Here is a 26,840-nt window from a genome sequence, read left to right on the forward strand (position 1 = left end):
AGATATCGTTTGTATCTCGTATAATTGACAGAAGCAGCTCGATTCGGGCAACCAATGTCACTTTGACGTTAGCAATATCGTAGATAGATCTTATTGGGATCATAGCGGAATCGAAATAAACGTCAATTTTGACATGTCGTTTAGTTCTAGATCTTGTACGATCGATCGTCGATCGTCGTCGATCTTTCCAAGATCTTAAACGTGTCTTAATCATTCTTCGAATCGGGCCGACAGAAATAGAACAGAATTAGCATGAATCTAATATTCTAAGAAAACAAAGTAATTCCCAGTTAATATTGTGTACGTTTGTCTTAAATGCAAATCCACAAACCGAATCGCACAAATGCAGAAGTTCTCAAATCCGTCTACACCAAGCCAAGAAACTGAATGACATTAACTTCACATTACGTCCTTTGGTACTTAGGCGTTCATATTTGCCCTAAGTTCGCTTTTGTCTTCGTAGCGGGTGCTACGCTTCGTAGACGTTCGTAGCTTGATGTCGTAGCGCTATGAACTTGGTGTGAATTGTGAAAGTTTGGTTTTGATATCTATTGTTTGAAGTTGGTGAAGAAATGAAGTTGATGTATTTAAAGTAATTTGATTTAAGGTGTCGTTTGTGAACTTAGCTGATTAAGGTGTGATTTTAACAATATTTTTATATTTTCAGGTAATTGCTGATGCTGAAGCTTAGCAGGATTATTTAAGGTTATATCTTAAGATAAGCACTAGCGGGTCGATTTGAATTTTGAGATACGTCAAACATTGGTTAAAGATACGATATGAATCGGATATGTGAGTATCAAATGTCACTTTTAACATTGAAATATAATCCATATCGTATCTAGACCTAATATTTGACGTATCTTAAACTTCGATTTAGGCCGTATCTTAAGATAAACACTAGTTTAAGTAATCATATATACTCGTACCATTGTCACATTCGAACCTAAATGGAACTCACTGAAAATATATGATTATACAGCACACCTTAAAGTGATTTCCATTAAGATTAACTGCTTTATTACAATATCAGGAAATATTTGAAAAACGGTAAAATACAAAACAGTAACGTTAACTGTTTGAAGATTTCTAAGTATTGTAAAAACGATAAAAATAAACGAACAGTCACTACATCTTAGCTACTCAAAACAGTAGAATTTACTGTTTTTTCGGAACAGTTAAATTTACTGTTTTGATTGATAGGCTCATATTTTTTTTTTTTTTTTTTATTCATTATTGGGAAACAAACAGCGAAAAATAATACATATGTTTAAACAAATATAGAATACACACAAGCCATAACAGTTTCCACTTATAGAATAATAACATTCTTTGCTGCTCAAACCAGACTTATACAATTTTGTTTCACTTCTATGAAATTGTAAAGTAGGTTTAGGTAATATTATTAAACTATATGGAACTGTTTAAAGAATTAAACGATAAAGCAATTTCATTTGTTTTAAATGTTTTTTTTGTTCTCAGAGCTTGAATCTCACGCGGACCTAAAACTTCGAGCGGTCATAGCATATCGAAATATTTTAATTACGATTTATGCATTTCGAATCATTTCGAGATTTAATGATCATTAATGTAACTGCTCCATAAGGAAATTAAATACATTAAAATACGAGTGTGTATTTATGAAACGAAAGAAGTGAGTTTTAAAAACGGGCTTTTAACATTTATATTTTTATGTTAGAGAAAATTACTTAATTTAAAATAACAATATACATAATGGATATATACAGAGGATTACTATAATTAGCTTATGTTATAGTTATTTTTAAAGTGCTCATTTTCTCAATTATATTCAAAACCGTTCCTTTATTAAACGTATAAGCATGTTAAAAATGCATTTTAAAACCTTTTATTATAAAGCAACGCCATTCGCTGGCAGCGCATCGGAATACAAGTTTTAATGCATTTCAAGTTCTCAAACAAAAAGTTCATTTAAAAGCTTTGGACGATTGAGCTGTAAGCTTATGAGAGCTCATCAGACTTGCAAATGAGTTTTGCATTTTTTATGCTTATTATATTTACTTTTATCTCACATGGCGTTACATAAAATTGTTGGAATCATTATAAGCCTTTTATCCATTTATGTTTATGTGACCGAGCGGAACGAAGATCCGTTTCGGATTGTGAGAAGATGTTTTCGTATAAATAAATAAAAATAAATAAATATTATACGACATTATTACACAAATTGACTAAGTCCCACAGTAAGCTCAATAAGGCTTGTATTGTGGGTACTTAGACAACGATATATATAATATGTAAATATTTATAAATACTTAAATACATAGAAAACATCCATGACTCAGGAACAAATATCCATGCTCATCACACGAATAAATGCCCTTGCCAGGATTTGAACCCGGGACCATCAGCTTCGTAGACAGGGTCACTACCCACTAGGCCAAACCGGTCGTCGTATCACTTCATATTTTTATCATAGAGAGAGAGCATGCGGCCAAATGTGATATACAATACTTGTAACATTATTTTTATGAAGCGCTGGTGGCCTAGCGGTAAGAGCGTGCGACTTGCAATCCGGAGGTCGCGGGTTCAAACCCCGGCTCGTACCAATGAGTTTTTGAGAACTTATGTACGAAATATCATTTCATATTTACCAGTCGCTTTGCCATTGCTTGCCAGTAAAATGCCGGGACAACGCGAGGACGAAGAAGTAATTTTTTTTATATTTAAGAAAAAGTGGAAAAATGTACGCTCCAGTTAGACTTGAACCGAATAACTTTGCAATCCTTGCATCGCTCTTAACCCATTGAGCTAAAAGCATTCCTTTCTTTATGTGTACACGCCTCGGGTGCCTAGCCCTAGCCTAGCTCCCTAGGGAGTTATAACTTTTTTTTTCACAATCCATAGCTCCCGCGGGAACCAAATAGGCCATTATCCTTCAGTACACTCGCATGAAAACAGACCTTTTTCGAGCAAGTGTGATGAAAATGTAACAAATTAAATACAAGGTTATAAAAATAATGACGAAGCAAGAAGTAACATATAAAATAGAAAGAGAGAGTAAGAAGTAAATATAATACTTAAATGGTCAATATCATTACGACAAGAAATTAATTCCACAAATCACCGAGTTTTATTTGTATTATTAAGTACTTAAAAAACAAATTGAAATTCGTGCTTTAAAACAATATGGTTACGGGTATTATTCTAATTCGTATTACTTACGCGCCGTTTTCCTCAGGAGCGGCATTCGGACATTACACGTCTGATTTTGATTTGATTATCAACTTCAATCAGTTCAAGTGGGATTGTGCGTGTTCGACAATTCGGGGCTCGTCAAATGACGGACGGAGGTCACGTGACGGACGTCATAACTGTCACACGTATGTGTCGTTCGCTCCGTAATATTTGCCTAAAAATCCGGTAATAAGTTGGTTTATAAACGCAAACTGTGTAAAATTTAATAGCGACTATCCGTTAGAACCAGAAAATAATAGTGTTTAGTGCGTTAACGTTACCGTGTAGTTGGAAATCACAGTGTAAAATTGAAGTGTAGTCGCCTAACCGGACGTCCATTGCGCGGGTTAGCTAACCGGCTGTCAACGAATCAGCTGTGAGAGTCTGCGCGCGCGCATTGGAAGTGGGTCAGTGACTGTCACTGCAAATTACACCTTATCACCAACACATTAAACACAATTTACAATGGCAGACTGTGCTGGGTGTTTTAACAAGATAACCGATGGGAGATTTTTAAACTGTCATAACTGCCGAAAATCATACTGTCTCCACTGTACTAACTACACTGAGGAATTCCTTAAGTTTATGGGACCCGTGCAAAGGTGTTCATGGAAGTGTGTTGAGTGCAAAAGTGCCGAACCTAAGTCGGATAACACAAATACGCCTGTGCGCGGCGTCAGTGACAATGTAAACATGCATAGGGGAGCCGCACGCCCTCGCGGGGCAGTGTCCAACGAGCCTGACAACTCGGTCATGGAAGTGTCTTTTACAGACAACCAGCACCTGAACGACACCACTAGGCTCGACACGACTGGGGCCTCCGACATTCAACAGTTGGTAGCCGAACTTCGTTTGTTCCGGGAAGAAATGCGGGCGATGAGCCAACATATCCAGGCTCTTCGCGTAACGGTAGCCACTCTGACAACAAAAATTGACGCATGTGATGGGCGCGTCGACAGACTATGTACCCGTGTTGAAGCTTTGGAGAATAATACCACAAGTCTTAGTGTCGACAAAAACACGGAGGCTCTACTGGCGGACACCGTAGCCCAGTTAAGATTAGAGTTAAACGATCGTGACCAGGATATGTTACTCAACGATATCGAGTTATCTAATGTACCTGAACAAAGTGGGGAAAATACGTTGCATATAGTGTCTACCTTGGGCCAGAAGCTCGGAGTTACGCTGTCGGAACATGACATCGTCGATGCGACTCGCGTAGGGCGGGCGCCGCGAACAGACGAGGGCACCCAGGGCCAGCCGGCCCGCCCGCGGCTGCTGGTGGTGCGGTTGGCGCGCCGCGCCGTGCGTGACCGGCTGCTGCAGGCCGCGCGAGTACGCCGCGGCGCGACTACGGAGGGCACAGGCCTGCCGGGCCCCGACTGCCGCTTCTACGTCAACGAGCGGCTCACTTTTGTCAATCGACGGCTGTTCCAGAAGGCGAGGCAGCTCAAGGAACACTACGGCTGGCGATATGTATGGACCCGCGATGGTAGGATTTACGTGCGCCAACGTCCCGGTACGGAATCACCGCGACATCGAATTCGAACGGAGCTAGATTTGAACCGTGTTTTTGGTACACTTGATATTTGATTTTATCCTATATGATTTTATTTTCGTGTTATCTTTTTTAGATGATAAAACAAATTGTTATACGTTACATACGGCTTTTAATAGTAAAGTAAACAAGCTATACCGCTATTTGATTTGCTATTTGTTACTTTTGTCGGTTTTCAACATATTTATTTCAATTTACAATTGTTACTGTTTTGATTATAACAGATTACTGCTGTATATGTCACTGGAGTGCGTTGTAGCAGATACAATCGTGGGACATCAGAAACCGTACACTATACACACTTGTTTTTATTATGTCAACACATACGATTCACTTTATAACACTCGCTCTTCTGATCACACATATATTATTCTTATAAACACCATTTTTAGAAATACGAGTAAAATTGCATCAGTGTTTGAGGTTATACAGCCGCGTTGTTTATTGCCGCATGAATTAACTTATAAGTCAACATTAGACTATACAAGTAATCGGCAATAAAACTAAATACCTCAAATTAGGTCTTTATAACGCGGGTTCACTGGCAACTGGTCATGATGATTTTTTAATTGCTATGAATAAATTTAACGCCGATATTGTCGCGATCAATGAATCGTGGATTAGACAGGGCCAGGAAAAACGCGCACCGCTCGTCCCCGGATATAAATTCATTAACGCCCCGCGACCGACTGGAATGCGCGGAGGCCGTGGTGGCGGGGTGGGCTTCTACATAAGAACTAGCGTGCGCGCGCGCCGATCTACCCACCCTGTTGCTAATATTGAACAATTGTGGTTATCGGTCTCACTTAACGGTCGAAGTTACATAATAGGTACGGCGTATCGTCCTAACTGGATTAATATAGATACATTTTTGGATGCCCTGACAGAATCCATAACATTTTTTTCCAAACACGACTATGTTGTTTTGCTTGGGGACTTTAATATCAATATGCTCGAAACTAGAAACAGTAATGCAACAAAATTAACTTGTTTTCTTAACTACATGAGCTTAACACAAGTGGTGAATGTACCTACTCACTTTTCTGTTGGCAATGAGACGCTCCTTGATGTTGTTTGTACCAACGCACCTGTTACCGATGTATGCGTTTCTAACATAACAGGGTCTCTAGGTCATGCCATGATAATAATCACTTTGCCAACAAAACGACCCAAAACAATGCCAAAGACGTTTACGTATAGACCCATCAGGGATATTAACATGGCGGAATTTAATAGGGATCTGTATGCTATTAATTGGGAGTCAGTGTTAACGTTTAATTCTGTGGAACATATGGTTGAGGCTTTTAATGTCCTACTGCTAACGTTATATGACTCACATGCACCTTTCAAATCTGTCACAGTTAGGCAAAGCCATTCGTTGCCTTGGATCACGGATACTATTAAAATTATGATAGGAAAGCGTAACGAGGCGTATTCAGCATACAGGAAGTCTAAAACCGAAAGTCACAAACGATATTATATCGAATTAAAGAAATTGGTAAAACAAAGTATATTTAATGAAAAAAAAAGTTATTACAATCACCACATCAATTCAAAATACAAAGATCCAAAATCACTCTGGAAAAATATTAAAAATCATGTTTATACAGATAATAATCGTGACCGACTCCCTGATCACTTCAATAATCCAAATGTAATTAATGATAGTTTTTTGAATGTGCCTGGTAGTGATGAGGTTTCTTTAACCACCATGTTGAAATTTGAACAAAACCGCTTCTGTAATTCTGTGTTCGGTTTGAAACCTGTCGAAGAGGGTCAAGTGGGAAAATATATACTGTCCGTTACTACAAATGCAGTTGGGGTGGACGGAATTAGTAGAGACATGGTGCTTCTTACCCTTCCTCGTACTTTGTCAATATTAACAGCCATAATCAATCGCTCTATTTTAACCGGTGAAGTGCCTTCTTTGTGGAAGTCTGCCATAGTTACGCCTCTGCCAAAGGTAGATAACCCTAGTGAGCCTAAAGATCTTCGGCCTATAAGTATTTTACCTTTTCTGTCAAAAATATTAGAAAAAGCTGTTTATGAGCAGCTGTGTAAGTATGTAGAAAACAACAATATCCTGCCTCAATTACAGTCAGGATTTCGTAGGGGTATGGGGACAGTAACTGCCCTTATTGACGTTGTTGACAGTATTATTTATGGCCAAGACTCAAGCAAGGGTACTTGCTTAGTGTTGTTGGATTTTTCTCGTGCTTTTGACTGTATAAATATAGACTTGCTTCTATCTAAATTGATTTATTATGGTGTAGACTTACGGTCACTTTCGTGGTTTAGGAGTTATCTTGCTGGTCGTATGCAGTCAGTTAAAATAGCTAAAAACGATGGCACTTTATTGGTGTCTGACTCTAGACCCCTAAATCGCGGAGTCCCACAAGGCTCCATTCTGGGTCCTTTACTCTTTATTATTTATAGCGCGGACATTGTTGACGTTATTAAACATTGTCAATATCACTTGTATGCGGATGATGTTCAGATGTACTACTCGGCCCGTCCTAGTGACTTTGCTGAGTCAATCAACAAAATTAATGAAGATCTCGAAAGTATTTCCGCTTGGGCTGAACAAAACAGTCTGTTACTAAACCCTACTAAATCAAAGTTTATGATTATGGGAAGTAAAACTCAAATTTCTCGAATCTTAGACGGTAGCCCTCAACTAAATATTAGAGGCTCATTGATAGAGCGAGTAGAAGAGGCTAGAAATCTTGGTATAATAATGGACAACCAGTTAAGGTTTGAAAAACACGTAGCAGAGTTAGCCAAATCTTGTTTTTTTAGACTGAAAATTTTGTATCAAGTAAGAAACCTTCTAAACGAAAAAGTTCGCTTGACCTTATGCGAATCGCTCATACTGTCAAAGTTGAACTACGGCGATGTGGTGTACGGGCCTCGTCTGCAACAAAAAACTCGTCGACTAATACAGCGAGTTCAAAATGCGTGTCATCGATATTGCTACACAATTCCTCCAAGGAGCCATATCACGCCGTTTTTGAACAAAGTCTTCGACTTTGAATATGGTATCACGCAGACATTTACACCTTGCCTGTCTTCTCTTCGGTGTTATAAATTGCAAATCACCCATGTATCTTCACTCGAAAATTAATATTTCTTCTTTTCACACTCGACACGGCACAAGATCTACTCGACGTTGCCTTTTAGAAGTACATCCTCATAGGACAATTGCCTTTACCGGTTGTTTCCGTTATCTTGCGACCAAATGCTGGAATGATATACCCCCGCCTTTAAGAGAGCTGAAATCCAAAAAATCATTTAAACATAGTTTTAAAAAGATTCTCCTCGATAAACAAACCGCTGGTATTCCTTACGGCTTTTTGGTCGCAGATTTCAGAATCTAACATGGTGGAGATGGCAGGCAGACACACTGTTCACACCCTAGCCGACTTATTTATTATCACATACGACTTATATATTATAAACATGTAACACACACATACCCTCATTTTATACATATGATGTGACCTGGGTTCCGGCAGAAAACCAGTGCTTTACTCGAAAGAGTGAAGAGTATCACTGAGCCGTGACCCTTTTGTCCTGCTGCAACGCACACAGTATGTAGGTAGGTACTTTTATTTTATTTTATTGTTTATTAATTATGCCGATTTTGTTGTCTCAATTTTCTTTTGTGTTATTTTATTTTGTTCCTGTAATAATTTGTGTTCTTTATGATGATTTAAACTTTATATTGTGTGTTTTTGCAGCTGCCAAATAAATGATTTATCTATCTATCTATCTATCAAATAATTAGACGGTTCACAGTAGATATAAGTATAATCAGCTTCCACAAAATTGTACATATAACAGAATTGGTAAGTATGTTTAAATGTTAAGTACAAGGCAGCGTTTGATCGTGCCGTAGATGGATTCGTAATGATATGCAAAAAGTCATATGTGCTCCTCCCGCGCGTCCGTCCCCTCTCTCGTCCAGCAGCTAGGTAAGGGTGAGTGTAGACAGTGCGGGACACGTCTGCCGAAAGTAACCGGATCGGTGGAACGTTACCATTTGTTACCGAATGGTTACCGCAGGTTAGCCAGGACAAAGTGCAAAGGCAAACCAAAAATAAGTTGGCGGTAGGACCTCGATGCATTTTGCAGCAACTGGCGGAAGCATGCTGCAAACCATAATGAAAAAAAGAAACCTAAGTCGATTTTTGAAATAAACCATATCTAAGTTAATTCATTAGACCTTAGAATCCCAGAAGAATATTATGTCACGCTGCAGTATATCGAAGGCCTCGAAGCAAACATAGGGGAAAAAAGTGGTTTCACGAAATTTTCGTATGATGTAGATTTAAGACTATTGATTTTTTTTTAAGAGCACAAATCTCTCTTCTTAAATCTACATCATACTAACATTTCGTGAGATTTGACTGAAACCACTTTTTTCTTATATTTGCTGCGGTGTCATTTAATATGTGACGAACGTTGACTATCCTGCAAACAATTATCGATAGTATTAACCTATGTGCGGAACTTATGTACGAAATATTATTTGATATTTACCAGTCGCTTTTCGGTGAAGGAAAACATCGTGAGGAAACTGGACTAATCCCAACAAGGCCTAGTTTATCCTCTGGGTTGGAAGGTCTGATGGCAGTCGCTTTCGTAAAAACTAGTGCCTACGCCAAATCTTGGAATTAGTTGTCAAGCGGACCCCAGGCTCCCATGAGCCGTAGCAAATGCCGGGACAACGCGAGGAAGAAGAAGATTAACCTAAGTGCAGCATTAGTAAATGAATTGGACTCGCCACTTGAAATAATCAAGTATATCATAACTTATAATATAATCTATAATTTGTATTAAACCGAGAATAATTTCTTGATTCATCTCGTTCACAACAACATAATTCCTCAACATATTTAATCCTGCACTAATTGCAAGTTTCTGTTTGATCCAATGTTTGACTGGTAGAGAATGCCTTAAGGCATTAATTCCGCCATTTGTAAAATTTTATATCGTGCAATAAAGTCTAAATAAAAAATAACGAAAAATACTGTGAGTAATGTCATATCAATATCAGTACCCCTAGTGTAAATGTTTTCGACAGCGAAACGTGACGTACGTGTTTGCGTTAAGTGTCATTTTGTATGAGATTTTTGACTTTCCAAAACGTCCCGCTTGGCGCGCTGTTCAAAAACCCATACAAAATGAGACTTAACGCAAACGCGTACGTCACGTTTCGCTATAGACTAAATTTACACTAGAGGTACTGATCAAAAACAGACATTTGAAGTTTAAATAGGTACTGTTCTGCGAAGTGTTCTGGGAAGGGGATAGCATGTTATTAATTGTTTCGGTGCTTTTAGGAAATAGGAGAAATCTGGAAATGTTTTGAATGAAAAAAATAAAGGGGTCCCAGCGCGTACAAGTTCTTTGCATAAATCGGGAAACGTCTGGTTAATGTAACTGTTGACCGAAGAGCTGGAGCTTCCTCGCACAACGTATCAGTATTGCGATACAACGAGGAAATGCCGCCAGCATCCTTGGTACAATGCCTCAAGAGCTTATTTTAGATCTAAGCTAGTTATAGTAATCCTCTGTATATATCCATTATGTATATTGTTATTGTAAATAAATATGATAAAAAAAATATATTGACCTCAATTTGAGCGAGCGAACTAGTTTATTCCCACGAATCACTATTGGAATTAGAATTTATGTTAAAAATTCGTTTTCCTACTAGCATTCTGGGTGTGACACTGGAATAGTGTGCATGTAATAAATTAATAGACAAAGTATTGACAAGCAATAAGTAGGTTTTCATTGTTCTCACGAATAACTTAAAATCAATTTCATTAAAGTACTTAACAGACGACCAGACTGATCAAACTAAGTGTAAGCTTAGTTTAAAGCTACTGCAGAAAAAAAGTAATTATGGTTAAAACTAAAATTAAAGATATACTAATAAACAAATTAATAGACATAATTTTTAACATTATTAATGTTTATTTTGTGATTATTTGTAATTCTAAATTGTACCTTTTTATTTAGATAGGATTTATATCTAATTTTAATATTTAAAGCATTTTTAAGTGTCCCTATTTATTGCTAGTTTAACTGTGTACGTTATTTTAATAATTTTAATGTAATATGGACCATTTGTTATCTGTAATAAAAAAAGAATTGAATTGAATTACCCGAAGCGAAAACGGTACAATATAAATTTATTATACGAGGTGGTGGTAGTGGTGGTTTTTAGTTATCATTTTTCATTTTTAAATTAAGAATTATTTAAAAATAGGTTCTCTTGAACTGAAATCACAGAACCGGCAACGCGTTTGCAATTTTATATGACTCGTGTGAGTACTTGTTTTGTTAGATGCTAATGTAATTATAATATTGTTGCATAATAAAAGGAATTAAAATACGAGTTTTTGAAACGAGTTGAAAGCGAATTCCATCATCACACGAGTGTTTTAATATGTAATTATGTACGGTTACATACACTGTTTTATATACTCATATTAAGCTACTTATAATGATCAATGATGTATTCAGGAAACTCATTTTACGACCGCCATTGCGGCATTTGATTGTACTGTTTGCAATTGACATTTCATTTCGAATCGTCATGTCGACTTTATATTACAAATGAGGTCAAATAATATTTCTTTGTTTTTTAGAGTCAAATTGTGATGTTATTTTATAGTACATATGGCGCTAGTTTACCGCCCTAGTGTGGTAACTAGCACTATACGTGCGTATGCCGAAAATTTAAATGGCCACATGTATTGTAAACGTGTATTTTACACGTGCAAAAGGGTAATTTGGAACTCGTGTCGATTTAGAACACTCTTTTTGGTCGTGTTTTAGTTTATCGCCACTCATTGTGAATTTCCAACTTTTCACATTTGTATCCTAATGTATTAATTAAATCGACATTGTCGTTATTATTACGCAACATAGACATTATCAAATCTAAGATTTTTTTTTACAGTAAGTTGATTTTTATTCTTTATTTTCGGTTTTTCAATTCACCGTAGAGTTCACATTGAGTAGAGATAATATTTTACAGTACACATGGTGCTACTTTATAGCACTAGTGCGAAAACTAGCATATTACGTTACTGTGTCGAACATTAAATTGGCCATATGTACTGTAAAACATTGTGCGATACACGTGCGAATAGGTAATTTGCAACTCGTGTCGATTGAAAACACTCCCTTCGGTCGTCTTTTAATTTATCGCCACTCGTTTCGAATTTCCTATTTTTCGCACTTGTATCATAATGTACTATTATTACACTGCAATATCCTCTTCAAGTTAATTAATTGCATTTACAAAGATGAACTACAGAAATCTAATGATAACAATGTAATTCAAACCTCTTGTTCTGGACCGCCTGTCTGGTCTTGAAATAGCCATGGCCATATTCTAAATGCTTGCACAGTACTACAGTCTGAAAACATCGATACGATCGAAGTTCCAAAAATATGTATACACGACTTTATGGCCCATATATTAGGGTAGTGTATACATATTTTTGGCACTTTGTCCGTATCGATATTTTCAGACGTGATCGTACAAGCTAGGTTTAAGAGAATCCTGTATAAAGAAATGTGCGTGGCTGACACTGCTCTACTATACTCTATTACAGATACTTACGATTAGACAGAAGAATTGTTCTTTATAGTGTAATTATCAGGATGTCATTAAATAAGTAAATAATAAAATAAATAAATATTATAGGACATTATTACACAAATTGACTAAGTCCCGCAGTAAGCTCAATAAGGCTTGTGTTGAGGGTACTAAGACAACGATATATATAATATATAAATATTTATAAATACTTAAATACATAGAAAACACCCATGACTCAGGAACAAATAACCATGCTCATCACACGAATACATGCCCTTACCAGGATTTGAACCCGGGACCATCAGCTTCGTAGGCAGGGTCACTACCCACTAGGCCAAACCGGTCGCAAATGTTCTCAATTCGAAGAAGAAAATACTGAAAGTTACCCTAATGTTATCTGGAATGCAATAAATTCCGAGATCACATTAAATTGGTTACAAAATCTGTACAACTTCAAGTTTGACCAATGGGAATTCCACAAGGCTAGGAAACTCACCCTTTGTGGCCCCGACAGCTCGTTGCGACGTCTCGCACAATTGTACAGATGGCGCTTTGAGATGGTTAAGCAATTAGCTAGGCAAATAATACATGTTGTTCCTGGCTTAGCCCGGTTGAATTAAAATGTTGTGAGATGTAAATAGCTTTGTTCTAGTAGATACCTGTTGCTATATCATAGATACTGCTTAAATCATCTGTAAAGATGTACAAGGCCTGATAATGATGATTAGGTTTCTATTCTGTTGTAACTTATTCGTGCCTACTCTTGGAACATTAAATAGTCGCGGCATTTTTGCCACGGCTCATGGGCGCCTGGGGTCAGCTTGGCAACCCGGCATTTTTGCCACGGCTCATGGGCGCCTGGGGTCAGCTTGGCAAACCGGCATTTTTGCTACGGCTCATGGGCGCCTGGGGTCAGCTTGGCAACCCGGCATTTTTGCCACGGCTCATGGGCGCCTGGGGTCAGCTTGGCAACCCGGCATTTTTGCCACAGCTCATGGGCGCCTGGGGTCAGCTTGGCAACCCGGCATTTTTGCCACGGCTCATGGGCGCCTGGGGTCAGCTTGGCAACCCGGCATTTTTGCTACGGCTCATGGGCGCCTGGGACCAGCTTGGCAACCCGGCATTTTTGCCACGGCTCATGGGAGCCTGGGTCGGATCTGCTTGGCAACTTATCCTAACAATTGGCGTCGGCACCAGCTTTTTCGAATGCGCCGGCTATCAGACCTTCCAACCCAGAGGGTGAACTAGGCCTTATTAGGATAAGTCCGGTTTCCTCACGATGTTTTTCTTCACCGAAATGCGACCGGTAAATATCAAATGAAATTTCGTATATAAGATCCGAAAGACTTATTGGATTGAACCCGCGACTGGATTGAAAGTCGAACCCGGGACCATTGGCTTCATAGGCAAGGTCACTACCCACTAGGCCAGGCCATTCGTCAGTAAAGTCGTGAAGTTTACAACACGTCACTGCGATCCCACGAGGGTGTCAGATAAAAACGTGACGCTAGCGGCATGTCACTGCAATTCCGTATTTTGAGCGGCGCCGTGGCCGATCCATAACAAATTAATAAAGTTCATGTCTACACTACACAACTCGACGTCACACCGACAAATATTGCTCTCAGCCGGAATTCAATCAAAAACCACAGAGCGAATAGTCCCCTAAATCAATCAACTTGGTATTGACAGCTCTGCAGCATGGATCCTGGCTGGCCACAACTTAATACAGTGAGGCCAAAGTAGTAGTAGTAGTAAAACATTAAAATGTTTTACTACACACATACAAATGTTCATGTATGTATGTGTGTATGTATGTTATGTTGTACATTAAAATGTACAAAAAAGAAACATAAAACAGGAAAGAACACATCATTTTTACATTCCGAACTTATCCCTTTCAGGGATCTCTTCCAACTGGAAAGTTAACTAACTTTTGAGCAATTGAGGAAGAATTGGAGAACGGTAGACATCAAAACTGTACTAAAAGGCATAAAATAAAATATTTAATACTGAAAGTTCAAAGTTATATTTACTACAAACATTCTTAAAATGACTCACCAAAAAATTTTACAGGTAGCTGCAAAATTACATGGATATATTATAAATAAATAAATAAATATAAATAAATATTATAGGACATTATTACACAAATTAACTAAGTCCCACAGTAAGCTCAATAAGGCTTGTGTTGAGGGTACTTACACAACAACATATATAATATATAAATATTTATAAATACTTAAATACATAGAAAACACCCATGACTCAGGAACAAATATCCATGCTCATCACACGAATAAATGCCCTATTATGAATGATTTCATTCAAAAAACGGCCACTGAAAAGTGGAATTTTGAGCGTTCCAAGGTACAAGGCACAAGGGTTAAACTAACTTTCCTACCAAATTAAATACTTTTTTTTTCATCACAACAACGCGAGGAAACTACGGATCTAATCTAAATGAACGCTATTAAATACAAAAAGTGCTTTTAAGAGCAGGTGTGGTGAAAATCTTTATTTATAAAACTGTAAAAACATTTCGTAAGATAGTAGCGCACATATTTCTTCAAGTTTGATTTAAAAAAGGATTGATCTGAAGGTTACGGAATTATATGGATCAAAATCCCAAAAGACGAATTACGAATGTAAGTTATCTGTCGTACATTATGCATATCGACAACAACATACATGAATCATATCACTTTAATCCGCGAGCTCAGCTCAATCAATAAGCAGCGGTGACACTTGCACAACAAACTGCTCGCTGCAAGATGATCGAGTGCCTCCGGGGGCATTAGTGCTGTTAACGACGTGAACGAATTAAAACTTTAATAGTTTGTGACAGATGTGGTGCCAGTTTTACTCAGGGTTTAGGTTGTAAAGTGGGTTATAGCGGGTCAGGTGAGTGGGTGGTCTCTCCGTATAAATATAAATAAAAACCTTTTCACGTGGCTGGCGTTATGATCCAAAATGAGTCTTAGCCTCCAACACAAGAGAACGCCATTTTTCTCTGTCCTGCGCGATAAAAACTATGGTATATTTTCTGTCACTTATATTTATTTTATATGTTAGCCTATTGTGTTCTACTGTTGAGCAATGACTTCCCTTACTTTCTTTCACGTATCTCTGGCTATGGCAATATTAGGCCAATCCTTTTAAAAGACGTCAAGGTCTCGCCGTTATCTTCTTCGAAGTCTGCCGTGACGACACACTATGTTTGGTGTCCATTCTCTGTGTTTTCTTGGTCGGCAAGTAATTTGGCTTACGGCGGATGTGTCCGCCCCACTTTTAAGTTTAGTGGTTGCCAGGGCTAAGTCGGCTATTTGGATTCTGGAGCGCAAAGTAGATTCGATTCTATTAGTCAATTTGACACCAAGAATACTGGGCTCCATGGCTCTCTGACAAACCTTGAATCTGCCATACAAGGGCAAAATATCTTTCATACTTTTATCATGTACCCAGAATTTTCCCGCTACTTGATCTGCATTTCCTCTTATAGCAGCATCTCCTAACATGATATTAGCATTCAAATAACGTCTTAAGTCACGTTGGAATAAGCGTTTCCTGTCTCGAAAGAATTGTCTGTCCGTTATTCTAAATCGCGGTTAGTGATGTCCTTAGGCTTATATTTTTAGGAATATTTTAGAAAAATTCAACTCGAAAACTACAAAGCAGAAATAATTTATGGATTTTATAGAAATCCATTTTAGGTTATTAACATTATTGTCTTATTGAAAATCGATAAAGTGCTACTTTTTGCCTAAAGAACGCATAATTTATACCGTTATAAAATTTACGAAATATTCTGCTTGGAGGTCATTTCTGAGATCAGCAAATCTCTAAGCTACTTTAAAATGTCAAACATAAATATCCTAGGTACAATTTCATAAACATTCCCGGAGCAACGTTCTCGGGTTTTTTAAATCTCTATTCCTCTTGCGTTGAATGATTGTGCTTATGACATTTTCTTCTGAAGAAACTTGGTTATACCGTACTTTATTTATTTCATGTTTGTAAGTACGTTTATAAAAATAATAATTTGCTAAGCTTCTAAAATATGTCAACATAAATTTAACCTGACAGCTACTCCATATAAAAATGAACTGTCATAATGTAACGGATTGGAGGTTTTTTTTATGAAATGAAATATTGTTTTTAATTTTTCTTATGTAAAATATAATCTACAGCTAGAAAAAACATACAATAGCACTCCACTTTTTATTTATTTGATAGAAGACATAGATATAAGCGTGACGGAGTTGTCAGAAACAAGACAACGAAAAGAATTTTGACCCAGATATATTTTATGTATGACCTTTATTGTACCTGCAAGCCTAGACCATATTTATTAATTTATTAAATCTGTTTCCAGGTACGAACAATTCCGGAAATTCGTAATCTATAGGCACGTGAGACTAAACTCGCTTACTTTTGAAGTCCAATCTAAATGTGAGTCTGAACCATATTTCATTATACACGCAAGTGTGTGGAATATTTCCAATCTTCCGATGTTCTTAAAAGTTCGAACCACATTTTATCTCTTAAAATGAAAATTCCCGGGAACTTTCTTATGGAACATGAACCATTTCTATCTACACTAGCGTGATTCTGCTTTCCGATGATGTCTAATTCGCCTGCGAATTCAAACTATTATTTCATTTTATTGTAAAACATGGTTACAAAAGGTATATTATATGATTAAAGCAAACTATCCTGGAACTTCCCAAAACATATTTCAAGATCACCATATGACTATACATGCTAGACCGCTTGCCAATAACGTCCAATATTCTTTTGCGCCCGAACCATATTTTCTCACCCAAACAAATCATCAGGTGACAATCAAAACTCACTTATATTACTCTCACGAGTTCAGAGCTATATTTAACTGTACCGTAAATAGTACCAAAACAAGGTTTAATTTTGTCTAATTATTTTTTTGCTATTAGTGAGTTTTTTTACTCACCTGACGAAATGTTCCCGGGAACAATGCAAAGTAAAATTCCCGGAATTGCCACATCTCTAGTCACGCTCGACTGACCCCGCTTGCCACTGACGTCCAATCTCCCCGCGAGTCCAAACCGTATTTTTATCATTCAAACAAACGTTCCTCACGTCTGTAAATGAAAATTCCAGTTGAAGTTTCTTTTGTTGAATGATAAATGTTATTCTGTTACAATCATATTGTAAGCTTTACGTATCACATAGCATTTTTTGTTTTTAATTGGTTATTATTTACTCAGCTATTATCTCAGTCGTATTTGTTCTAAGGGTATTTTTTAACTTCTCTTCAACCCTTTTTAGGGTTCCGTAGCCAAATGGCAAAAAACGGAACCCTTATAGATTCGTCATGTCCGTCTGTCTGTCCGATTCTGTCACAGCCACTTTTTTCCGAAACTATAAAAGCTATACTGTTCAAACTTGGTAAGTAGATGTATTCTATGAACCGCATTATGATGTTTACACAAAAATAGAAAAAAAAACAATAAATTTTGGGGGTTCCCCATACTTAGAACTGAAACTCAAAAAATCTTTTTTCATCAAACCCATACGTGTGGGGTATCTATGGATAGGTCTTTAAAAATGATATTGAGGTTTCTAATATCATTTTTTTCTAAACTGAATAGTTTGCGCGAGAGACACTTCCAAAGTGGTAAAAAGTGTGTCCCCCCCCCCGTAAGTTATAAAATAACAGAATGAAAAATCTAAAAAAAATATATGATATACATTGCCATGCAAACTTCCACCGAAAATTGGTTCGAACGAGATCTAGTAAGTAGTTTTTTTTTAATACGTCATAAAAATTAAAAAAAAATTTTTTTTCATCAAACCCATACGTGTGGGGTATCTCAGGATAGGTCTTCAAAAATGATATTTAGGTTTCTAATATCATTTTTTTCTAAACTGAATAGTTTGCGCGAGAGACACTTCCAAAGTGAAAAAAAGTGTGTCCCCCCCCCTGTAACTTCTAAAATAACGGAATGAAAAATCTAAAAAAAATATATGATATACATTACCATGCAAACTTCCAACGAAAATTGGTTTGAACCAGATCTAGTAAGTAGTTTTTTTAATACGTCATAAATGGTACGGAACCCTTCATAGGCGAGTCCGACTCGCACTTGGCCGCTTTTTTATATATCTTGGTTTACCCTTATGCTTGACCAATACGCCGTGTTTTTATGAACTTAATATCAAGGGTGTATTCCTGAGCTTTAAGTACTTCAATTTCACTATGACCATAATTTTACACTTGTCTTGCCTTAGGGACTGATTACATATTGATTAGTGTTAAGTATAAATTAATTAGCTATTAAGGTGGTTCGACTAGGTTACCCAAAGCTTAAACCTCACTAGATGGCGCCACAATTGCAAATTTTGAGTTTTAATTTTTTTGTGGAGTAGTCTTGGTATTTCTATACTGTAAATTATGTTTAGCGCACTCTTTAAATAAATATTGAACTATTACAACAAATATTGAACACTTCATTGTACAAAAACTACCCCTTAATGTCGACAGAATGTTTCTTGACTCTATTTCTAAGTATCACTCACACATTCAAACAGTCTTACTGGGATCCTTGTAGTAGACAATTTGGCACAGCGTGAGTAGGCTTCAATAGCGTTGCGGTATGTACGTGGAAATACATGCAAGAGGATGTGGGTTCGAGACTCATTTTTTTTTTTGTTATCAGTATTATCAAGTACCTATTATTAATAAATTATTTTATGAGAAATATGAGCGTTTTCCATAAAAATATTAAAAATCTGATTCTCACACATCATGATATTTTTGGGTTCTTCCAACTCAGAATCACTAGCATAATCAGTCCTCGTGCTAAAAAAACCCGAAAATTTGTATTGAAATTTTAGTTTTACATTGAAATTTCTTTCACACTAAAATGTGACGTAATGGTATGGATATTTTAGGATATCTTTTTTTAATGCTAGGGTGGAGAAGATTCTAAGTAGAATGAACCTAAGAAAGTCCAAATTTGTAAGTCAGATTTTCCGGAATTTTTTTCAAAAAAAAAAACGCTGTTTTGTTCTAAAATTAAAGCAATCCCTTACTGCCCAGCCTTTAAAAAAGTAGGTACTATTTTACAGTAGAATTAAAACATTTTTTTACGATACATTTAATTAAATTACAGTGAGTTACAAAATTGCATGGCCTTCTATTTATAATCATTATAAAAAGAAATGAGATATTTACCATGTTTGTTTATATTATTGATTTCCCGATATTTTGACACAACTAGAAGTTTCACACAATGCCTAGAGATAGAAAATTATTTATTTATTTTATTTATTGTCAATTTCATTCAACGGATCACATCATATCCAATTTATGTGTTTATGTATTGCATTGTTTTCTACCTAGTTGGTTATTAAATTCTGTTACTGCAATAATCTTTATCTACATAAAATATACCAACGAAAGTTTAATAAAGTATATATTAGAATGAAGTACACAAAATCAGGAATAACATATGACAATACCATTCAAAATCGCCTCCTCTGGCTTTGACACAGGTCCTCAAACGACGAGGCCAGTCATCAATAGCGGCACGCACGATTGTCATGTCTAATTCCGTCACTGTCTTAACTATGGCCCGCTTGAGGGAGTTAAGATTTGTGTGGGGTTTAGCACAGGCTTTCTCCTCAATAACCTGCTATATGGCATAATCCAGGGGGTTAAGGTCCGGGCTGGAGGACGGCCAGTCTTCGTGGGCAATAAAGTCAATTTTGTTCCTTCGAAACCAGGCTTGAGTTGTTTTTGCCTTATGTGCAGGAGCTGAGTCCTGTTCAAAGATCCATGGCTGGTTTTGAAATAGGGTGTGGCTTAAGGGCTTCACTATTGGTTCGAGAACGGTTTCCAGTTTCCGGTTTTCACACCTTTTTCACAGAAATGAATCTGTGTTAGCCCTGAGTATGACACACTCAAAATCATGTTTGGCGGGTGCCCACATTTGTGCAACGCAATAGGGTTGTTTCCATCTACAAATCTTAGGGCATAATTGTATCCCAAAAAATTCTTTTGGATTATAAGAACATGTTAAACTACTTTTAGGGGACCTGTAATGACCATATTTTTGTAAATGCACACGTCACGTGACCAAACTCGAAACGTCATTGAAGATTCTGATGACGTCACAACTCTTGGATTGATACTGTTGACAGTTAGGCGATTAACAACAAATGACAAATATCAGTTGACAGTTCCTATCTTCTACGTGTGTATGTAGTTATGTGTCAAACCATAAACTGTGACGTCACACAATTTTCAAAGAGCGTTTTGGGCGCGAAAGCATCTGTCAAAATATATTTTGTTAATTTAACATATTTAGTTTTTAGTATAAAAGCTGAATTTTAAGGCAACTTTTAGTTAATACAGAAAGTAATACAAGCGTTTAAAAAAATTGGAATACGATTCTCTTTTAGGCCCCAATTCATTATAGATACGACGAGATAAGCGTTATGTGTGGTATATAATTATAGCTCACCATCCACCACATTATGTCATTTTTTTATTTTTTCGGTAGCATTTGTTTTAACGGAAATAAAGAGGTTGCAAATCGAGTACCAGAACTTCAGAACAGATATCATTTGATATTTACCAGTCGCTTTTCGGTGAAGGAAAACATCGTGAGGAAACTGGACTAATCCCAACAAGGCTTAGTTTTACCCTCTGGGTTGGAAGGTCAGATGGCAGTGGCTTTCGTAAAAACTAGTGCCTACGCCAAATCTTGGGATTAGTTGTCAAAGCGGACCCCAAGCTCCATTGAGCCGTGGCAATATGCTGGGACAACGCTAGGAAGAAAGAAAGAAATCGAGTAACAGAACTTAGTAACCAACTAGGTATAATAGTTATGATGTAAATGTCATATCATGTTGGAGTCATATATGTATTAGCCAACTAATTATTCAAGATCAATACACTTAGCTCCCTTAGGTATTCGCCTAAATACAATCTCGGGCAAAATTGAGTTTTATAAAAGTGAACTAGTTTCTAGGTCATATTTTCTATGAATTGGTCATTTTTGTAGACTCCAATTACAGTTACACTTTTCCTGGTTTTTCGCGGACCAGAATATCGATGATTTTTGTAACTTGATTTAGACGTTGCTATCATTTTCAATCCAAAAACACATAAAATCACAATTCAGAACATGCGGCAGCGTTGTTTTCTATCAAGTACCTGAAGCACCAGGGCGGCTACCGGGAAAATCGAAATTCGTCAATTTCGGGCATTTTTCTCTGTCATTCTAATTACGTCTTAGTGAGAGTAAAAGAGAAAGATCCCCGCAGTTTGCGAATTTAGGTTTTCGCGGTAGGCCCCCAGGTCCTGTCAAGTTTCAGCAGTGTTGCCAGGTGAGCGGAAGAGAATTATCGTACTTGAGTGTCAATATTATTGTACCGTTGAAAAAAATATCGTACGCCAATCAAAAAGGCAGCCCCTAAAAATGTCTTGCAAAATAAGCTTAAACTTCCAATTAATAATAAAAAAAAAGACAATTTTCGTCTAAATTGCGCAAAAAATCTGTTTATGTTTGTGTATATTTGGGATAGACTCAAACGGTATACAGAAAATTGTGACATTTTAAACTTAACTTACACCAAGGAGCCGAACACCCAAAAGATACTAATTTTAACCTATTTCTGAGAGAAAGTGTCATATTTTGCTTCAAATTACTAGACTTTTAAGGTGGCATCATCCAAGGGCTGAAATTATAGTACTTTAGTGTACGATAATGCTCTTTGGAACATTACGTCATACCGGGGCCCAAATTATCGTACATGTACGACAATTATCGTACGCCTGGTCACACTGAGTGTCAGTGTCGACAGAGTCAGCTAAAAACGCGTCAAACATCGCAACGTTGCGCCGATGGCCGTCCGAGGCGGGGTGGCAACGCCGCAATGTATTTGTACACGACATTTGTCACACACACATGAGTAAAATTTATAAAAATATAACGTTGATTATTCCATGATTTCTGTATGAAACAAAGTTTTTCTATTAATTTAGCGCAAATGAATATTCGAAAGTAGATAGATGCGCAACTATTTATGTAATAATATTGTGTAATTAATTAATAAATAGCGATTGTTTTTTGTATGAAAATCGAACCACCTTAAACGCAAATTCTATCCTAGCACAATCGGATTAAGACCAACCTTGAAATCTCTAGAAGAGTCATGAAATTTGGTATGTATATAAATAAAAGGAATCAATCAGGACTTTTTTGTGTACAATTTAATAAGCTTTAATGTCTCGTTACACTATACGAGTATTTTCATAAAGAATGTAGATTTAGAGTAAAACGCAAATATCTCCTAGATAGTACACATTTTCCAAGATGGCTGCGATTCCTCGAGGTCCCCAAATGTCAAATGGTGTAGGCATGAAAAAGGGGCCTTTAATTTATATACATACCAAATTTCATGACTGTTCTAGAGATTTCAAGGTTGGTCTTAATCCGATTGTGCTATCCAGGACTATCGATGTTCTAAAATGACATTGATATTCATTAATTTGGTTGAGTTAAACATAACACCTGTGTTACAACGTTGCTATATTCGGCATTCTATAAAAAAATAAAAACGAAAATAATTATAGTTTCGTTACAATAGTTGACCGAGCGTTACCGAAGGTCTCCGTTTTAGCTTGGACAAAAATTATTTTCGAAGTATCTCCGGATGTTCTTCTCTGCAGATCGCATTTCTAAACCGATTCTTATTGTGAACAGGTTCAGTAGTTAGGTAATTTTTTTCTGTCATTTCGTGTTTTGGAATATGTTCAAAATTATGGAAATTGGCATTAGGAATTTAAGTGCATGTAGGGTCTATGGCATTTAAAATCATATTTAGACAAGATTCAACGAAGTATTTTTTATGTTTCAATTTGTGAAGTGAAAACTTCTTTACCGGCGCTGTTCACTTTTTGTGATGGGGAAATGTTAAACTCGCGACAGGTCACGTGACCGACAGATTCGTAAGACGGACATGTGGCCTGTAGAGCTAAGATGGTCGGCTCTTTATCATTTGTCACCATGCCTGTCACGTTCTAACAAGTATGTAAGCGCGAAAGTGACGGGCATAGTGACAAATGATAAAAATGGAACCATGCTGCCACTACTGATCGAATAACTGTTACAATGTCATTGAAGCCAGTAGACCGCCGGCGCGACTTGAATATTAACGTTGTGCATTTTTAATGTTAAATAATTGTAATAGTTTTGAATGTTCATTTTTTAATGTTCTATAAATTGTTATGTTTCTGTACGATAGCGCAATAAATGAATATTGTATTTTACCACATAAATGATAGTACTTTTATACTGATAATTAAAGCAATTCGTACAAAATTATTCCTTATCCATTCCCAAATTTCAAAAATGCACAACGCAATTTGAAGCTTATTTGTAATCGCGAGGTGTACAGCTCACAGACCCTTTACTTTAATCTGAACGACTTATCAATCGAAAATCCACTGTATCCAGCCGCTGTCAAGACGACAAACCTTACATACAGATAACGCTGTCAATTGTCGCTCCTAGCAATCACTGCCACTGGCGTGACGTCAGACTTAACTAAGCCCTTGTATATACATTCAGCAGGAATAGTTGCTATATGAAATTTCAAGCATATCGTTTTATAAGTGAAATCTCATTACTTGAAATCATGGCGTCACTGGCGTCAGGGCTATAACCGCGAAAATCGAAGTTCGTCAATTGCGGGCATATTTCTCTGTCACTCTCATTACGTTTTAGTGAGAGTAAAAGAGAAAGATCCCGCAATTTGCGATGTTCGGCGATCCCCACAATGCTCGGCGATCCCCACAATGTTCGGCGATCCCCACAATGTTCGGCGATCCCCACAATGTTCGGCGGATGTATCGACGATCTTACTTATTTTTTTGTTGTTTTGTTTTTTACGCGTGTATTACGCTACGGCTGTCGTAATGACGACAGAAATCTCTTACGCTACGCCACAACGACGCTTCGTGTGCGGACTTGTTTGAAGTGGTACGTGCTCGTAGCGCTCTCGTTCTACGCGCGTATTACGATACGCTTACGCGTCTCCTACGCTTAGGCTCCGTGTGCTGAGGGCCTTACGGCCCGATTCGAGGAATGAGATACGATAACGATAACTTCTGGTTTAGATAAGTTCGCAATTTGATATCGTTTGTATGTCGTATAATTGACAGAAGCAGCTCGATTCGGGCAACCAATGTCACTTTAACGTTAGAAATACCGTAGATAGATCTTATTGGGGTCAAGTTTAACATGTCATTTAGTTATCAATATTTTAAAGATCTTTCCAAGATCTTAAACGTGTCTTAATCATTCTTCGAATCGGGCTGTTAGTCTCAAGTGAAACATGACATGACACAGGAATGTGTGTCGCGCAGTGTCGACAAACATTCCGTTGACCTACTACATTCTTGACACACGGAGGGAGGAATTCAACCTTTGTGAGCCAAGTTATACAGGTTGGCGCGGTGGGAGACGGCCGAGTTGTTTGAGGTTTTTTAAAAACAAACTTCGTATTTTCTTTAATCTTTCATATGTTTATGGTGGTCAAGAGGTGCGGGTAAAAACCTCGGTAAATGAATAGATCACAAAAATTCTTCTTAAAAAAAAAGAGGTTGCAATGTGCATAATCTCTTTTGCAACTAAATGATCTGGTATGGGTATACCTCATCCTTTATAGGTATTTGTATTTTCTAGTATGAAGTACTGACTGGATTATTCTGAAAAAAATATATATGGTACACCTTTATATAAGCAATTACCTAATGAAGAACTGTAGGTGTCGCTCTTCTAGAAACCAAGAAAAAAAAGTCTGAAGTTTTATTTCTTACATTTATGCAAGATTTTTTTTGGCAGTATTCAATATTGTTTTAGGAATACGTGAGTCATTATATGTTTATCACTGTACCAAAAATTCACGTGAATCGCATTAGCCTATGAGGCTAAATTCGGAAATTTATAGAAATTTTAAAAAAATTATATCTTCGACAATAACAAAGATAGGAAGCTGAAACTTACAGAAGACAATATTTGTCATAAGAGCTCTTATTGAAAAAAAAAACAGAAACCATTTCGTGAAAGGGCCGATTCTATATGAAAACACGGCTACGCTCTTTATTTTATTCACTACATCACCCTACAACCTGTATTATTAATTCCATGGATTTATTTACGATTATTTTGTTACTTCATTAATACTACTTTGTTACTACATGTCACACGGAAGTTTAAATACAAACTCAAACATCATTCTGTGTGCAAGACTACGTTTATTACAAATAATGCCTAACTGTCCCCCGATAATCTCATCATGTTGTGTTTACGCTTGAATTATCCAATAGTGGATTTTGTCTGTTTGTTTTATCAAAATATTTGATTTTATGCCGTAAATCGTTCTATATAGATTCGATTTTGCTTTAAACTGCAAATATTTTGCCATTAACCACTAAAGGGTTAAGCGCCGTGTGGAATATCGCATGACATATTATTTACACAGAATTGCGAGTTTAATTTCATATTGCATTAAATTTAATCCATTTATTTTATTAAATGAGGACAGTACGAAACGAACAATATTAAGTATAATTTATTTCGCAACAGTGATAAGTGAAAATGATAAAAACGTTTTTAGACACAATGTTTTCAGACACTTATAAGTAATTGAACGCTTAGATAAAGTGCTCAGAATAAGTGATTACTAAAAAACAATAAGATAAAATTGATGCTCAGATAAACGACCAAGAAAATAATAAATGTAGATGCTATTCCGTTTGTGTGTAACTAAGATGACTTAAGAGGGAAGAATAGATTTGCGATCCTAGCGAAATAACGGTACGGTACGTCGGGAGAAAACGTTTTTCACTAACTAAATCTTAACAAATCACTTTGATTTTGATGTCGATCGCTTCAGCATAATATATTTTAGGTTTCGCTTTAATCTTGTTTTGTCTGCAAATGTTGATAAAAGGAATCGATAATCCTAGTTTTTCATTGTGTCAATAACATATTTTTACAACAAAATACCTAGTTACATAATAGATTTACCATATGTTTAAAAGAGTTATAAAAACCAATTTAACGAATGCCTACTATAAAGTATCAGATTATTTAACAGATAAAAATGTGTGGGAAGATTGTGATGTGACATTGTAACGTAAAGAGTAGATACTAAATCTGTATAAGTGTTAATTACTACATACTGATAAGTAACAATAATGTACATTGATGGACATAAGTGTATCTATTCTTGTATACCTATATAAATAAATATATATTAAAAAATCATGGAGAATGGAAAATATTTAAAAGTGGAACAACGTTTTCTCTTTTTTAATGGACGACCACGTGGTATATTTCCCTCTTAAACTTTTGCTGTTACTCATTCATTTATCTAAATGGAAGT

At 36.7% G+C, this 26,840-nt stretch overlaps 2 protein-coding genes across 3 annotated transcripts in view; both read left to right on the plus strand.

Annotated features, from left to right (window-relative positions):
* LOC133529722 (complexin) overlaps positions 1-26,840 on the plus strand; it is a 552,838-nt gene that overhangs the window by 204,311 nt on the left and 321,687 nt on the right. The window lies entirely within an intron of this gene.
* On the plus strand, positions 3,910-5,508 carry LOC133529905 (uncharacterized). Its single transcript, XM_061867707.1, has 2 exons — positions 3,910-4,708; positions 5,399-5,508. The coding sequence occupies exons 1-2, from the start codon at positions 3,910-3,912 to the stop codon at positions 5,506-5,508; spliced, it is 909 nt and encodes a 302-aa protein (XP_061723691.1).

This window comes from Cydia pomonella, chromosome 21 (assembly GCF_033807575.1).
Source record: "Cydia pomonella isolate Wapato2018A chromosome 21, ilCydPomo1, whole genome shotgun sequence".
NCBI lineage: Eukaryota > Metazoa > Arthropoda > Insecta > Lepidoptera > Tortricidae > Cydia > Cydia pomonella.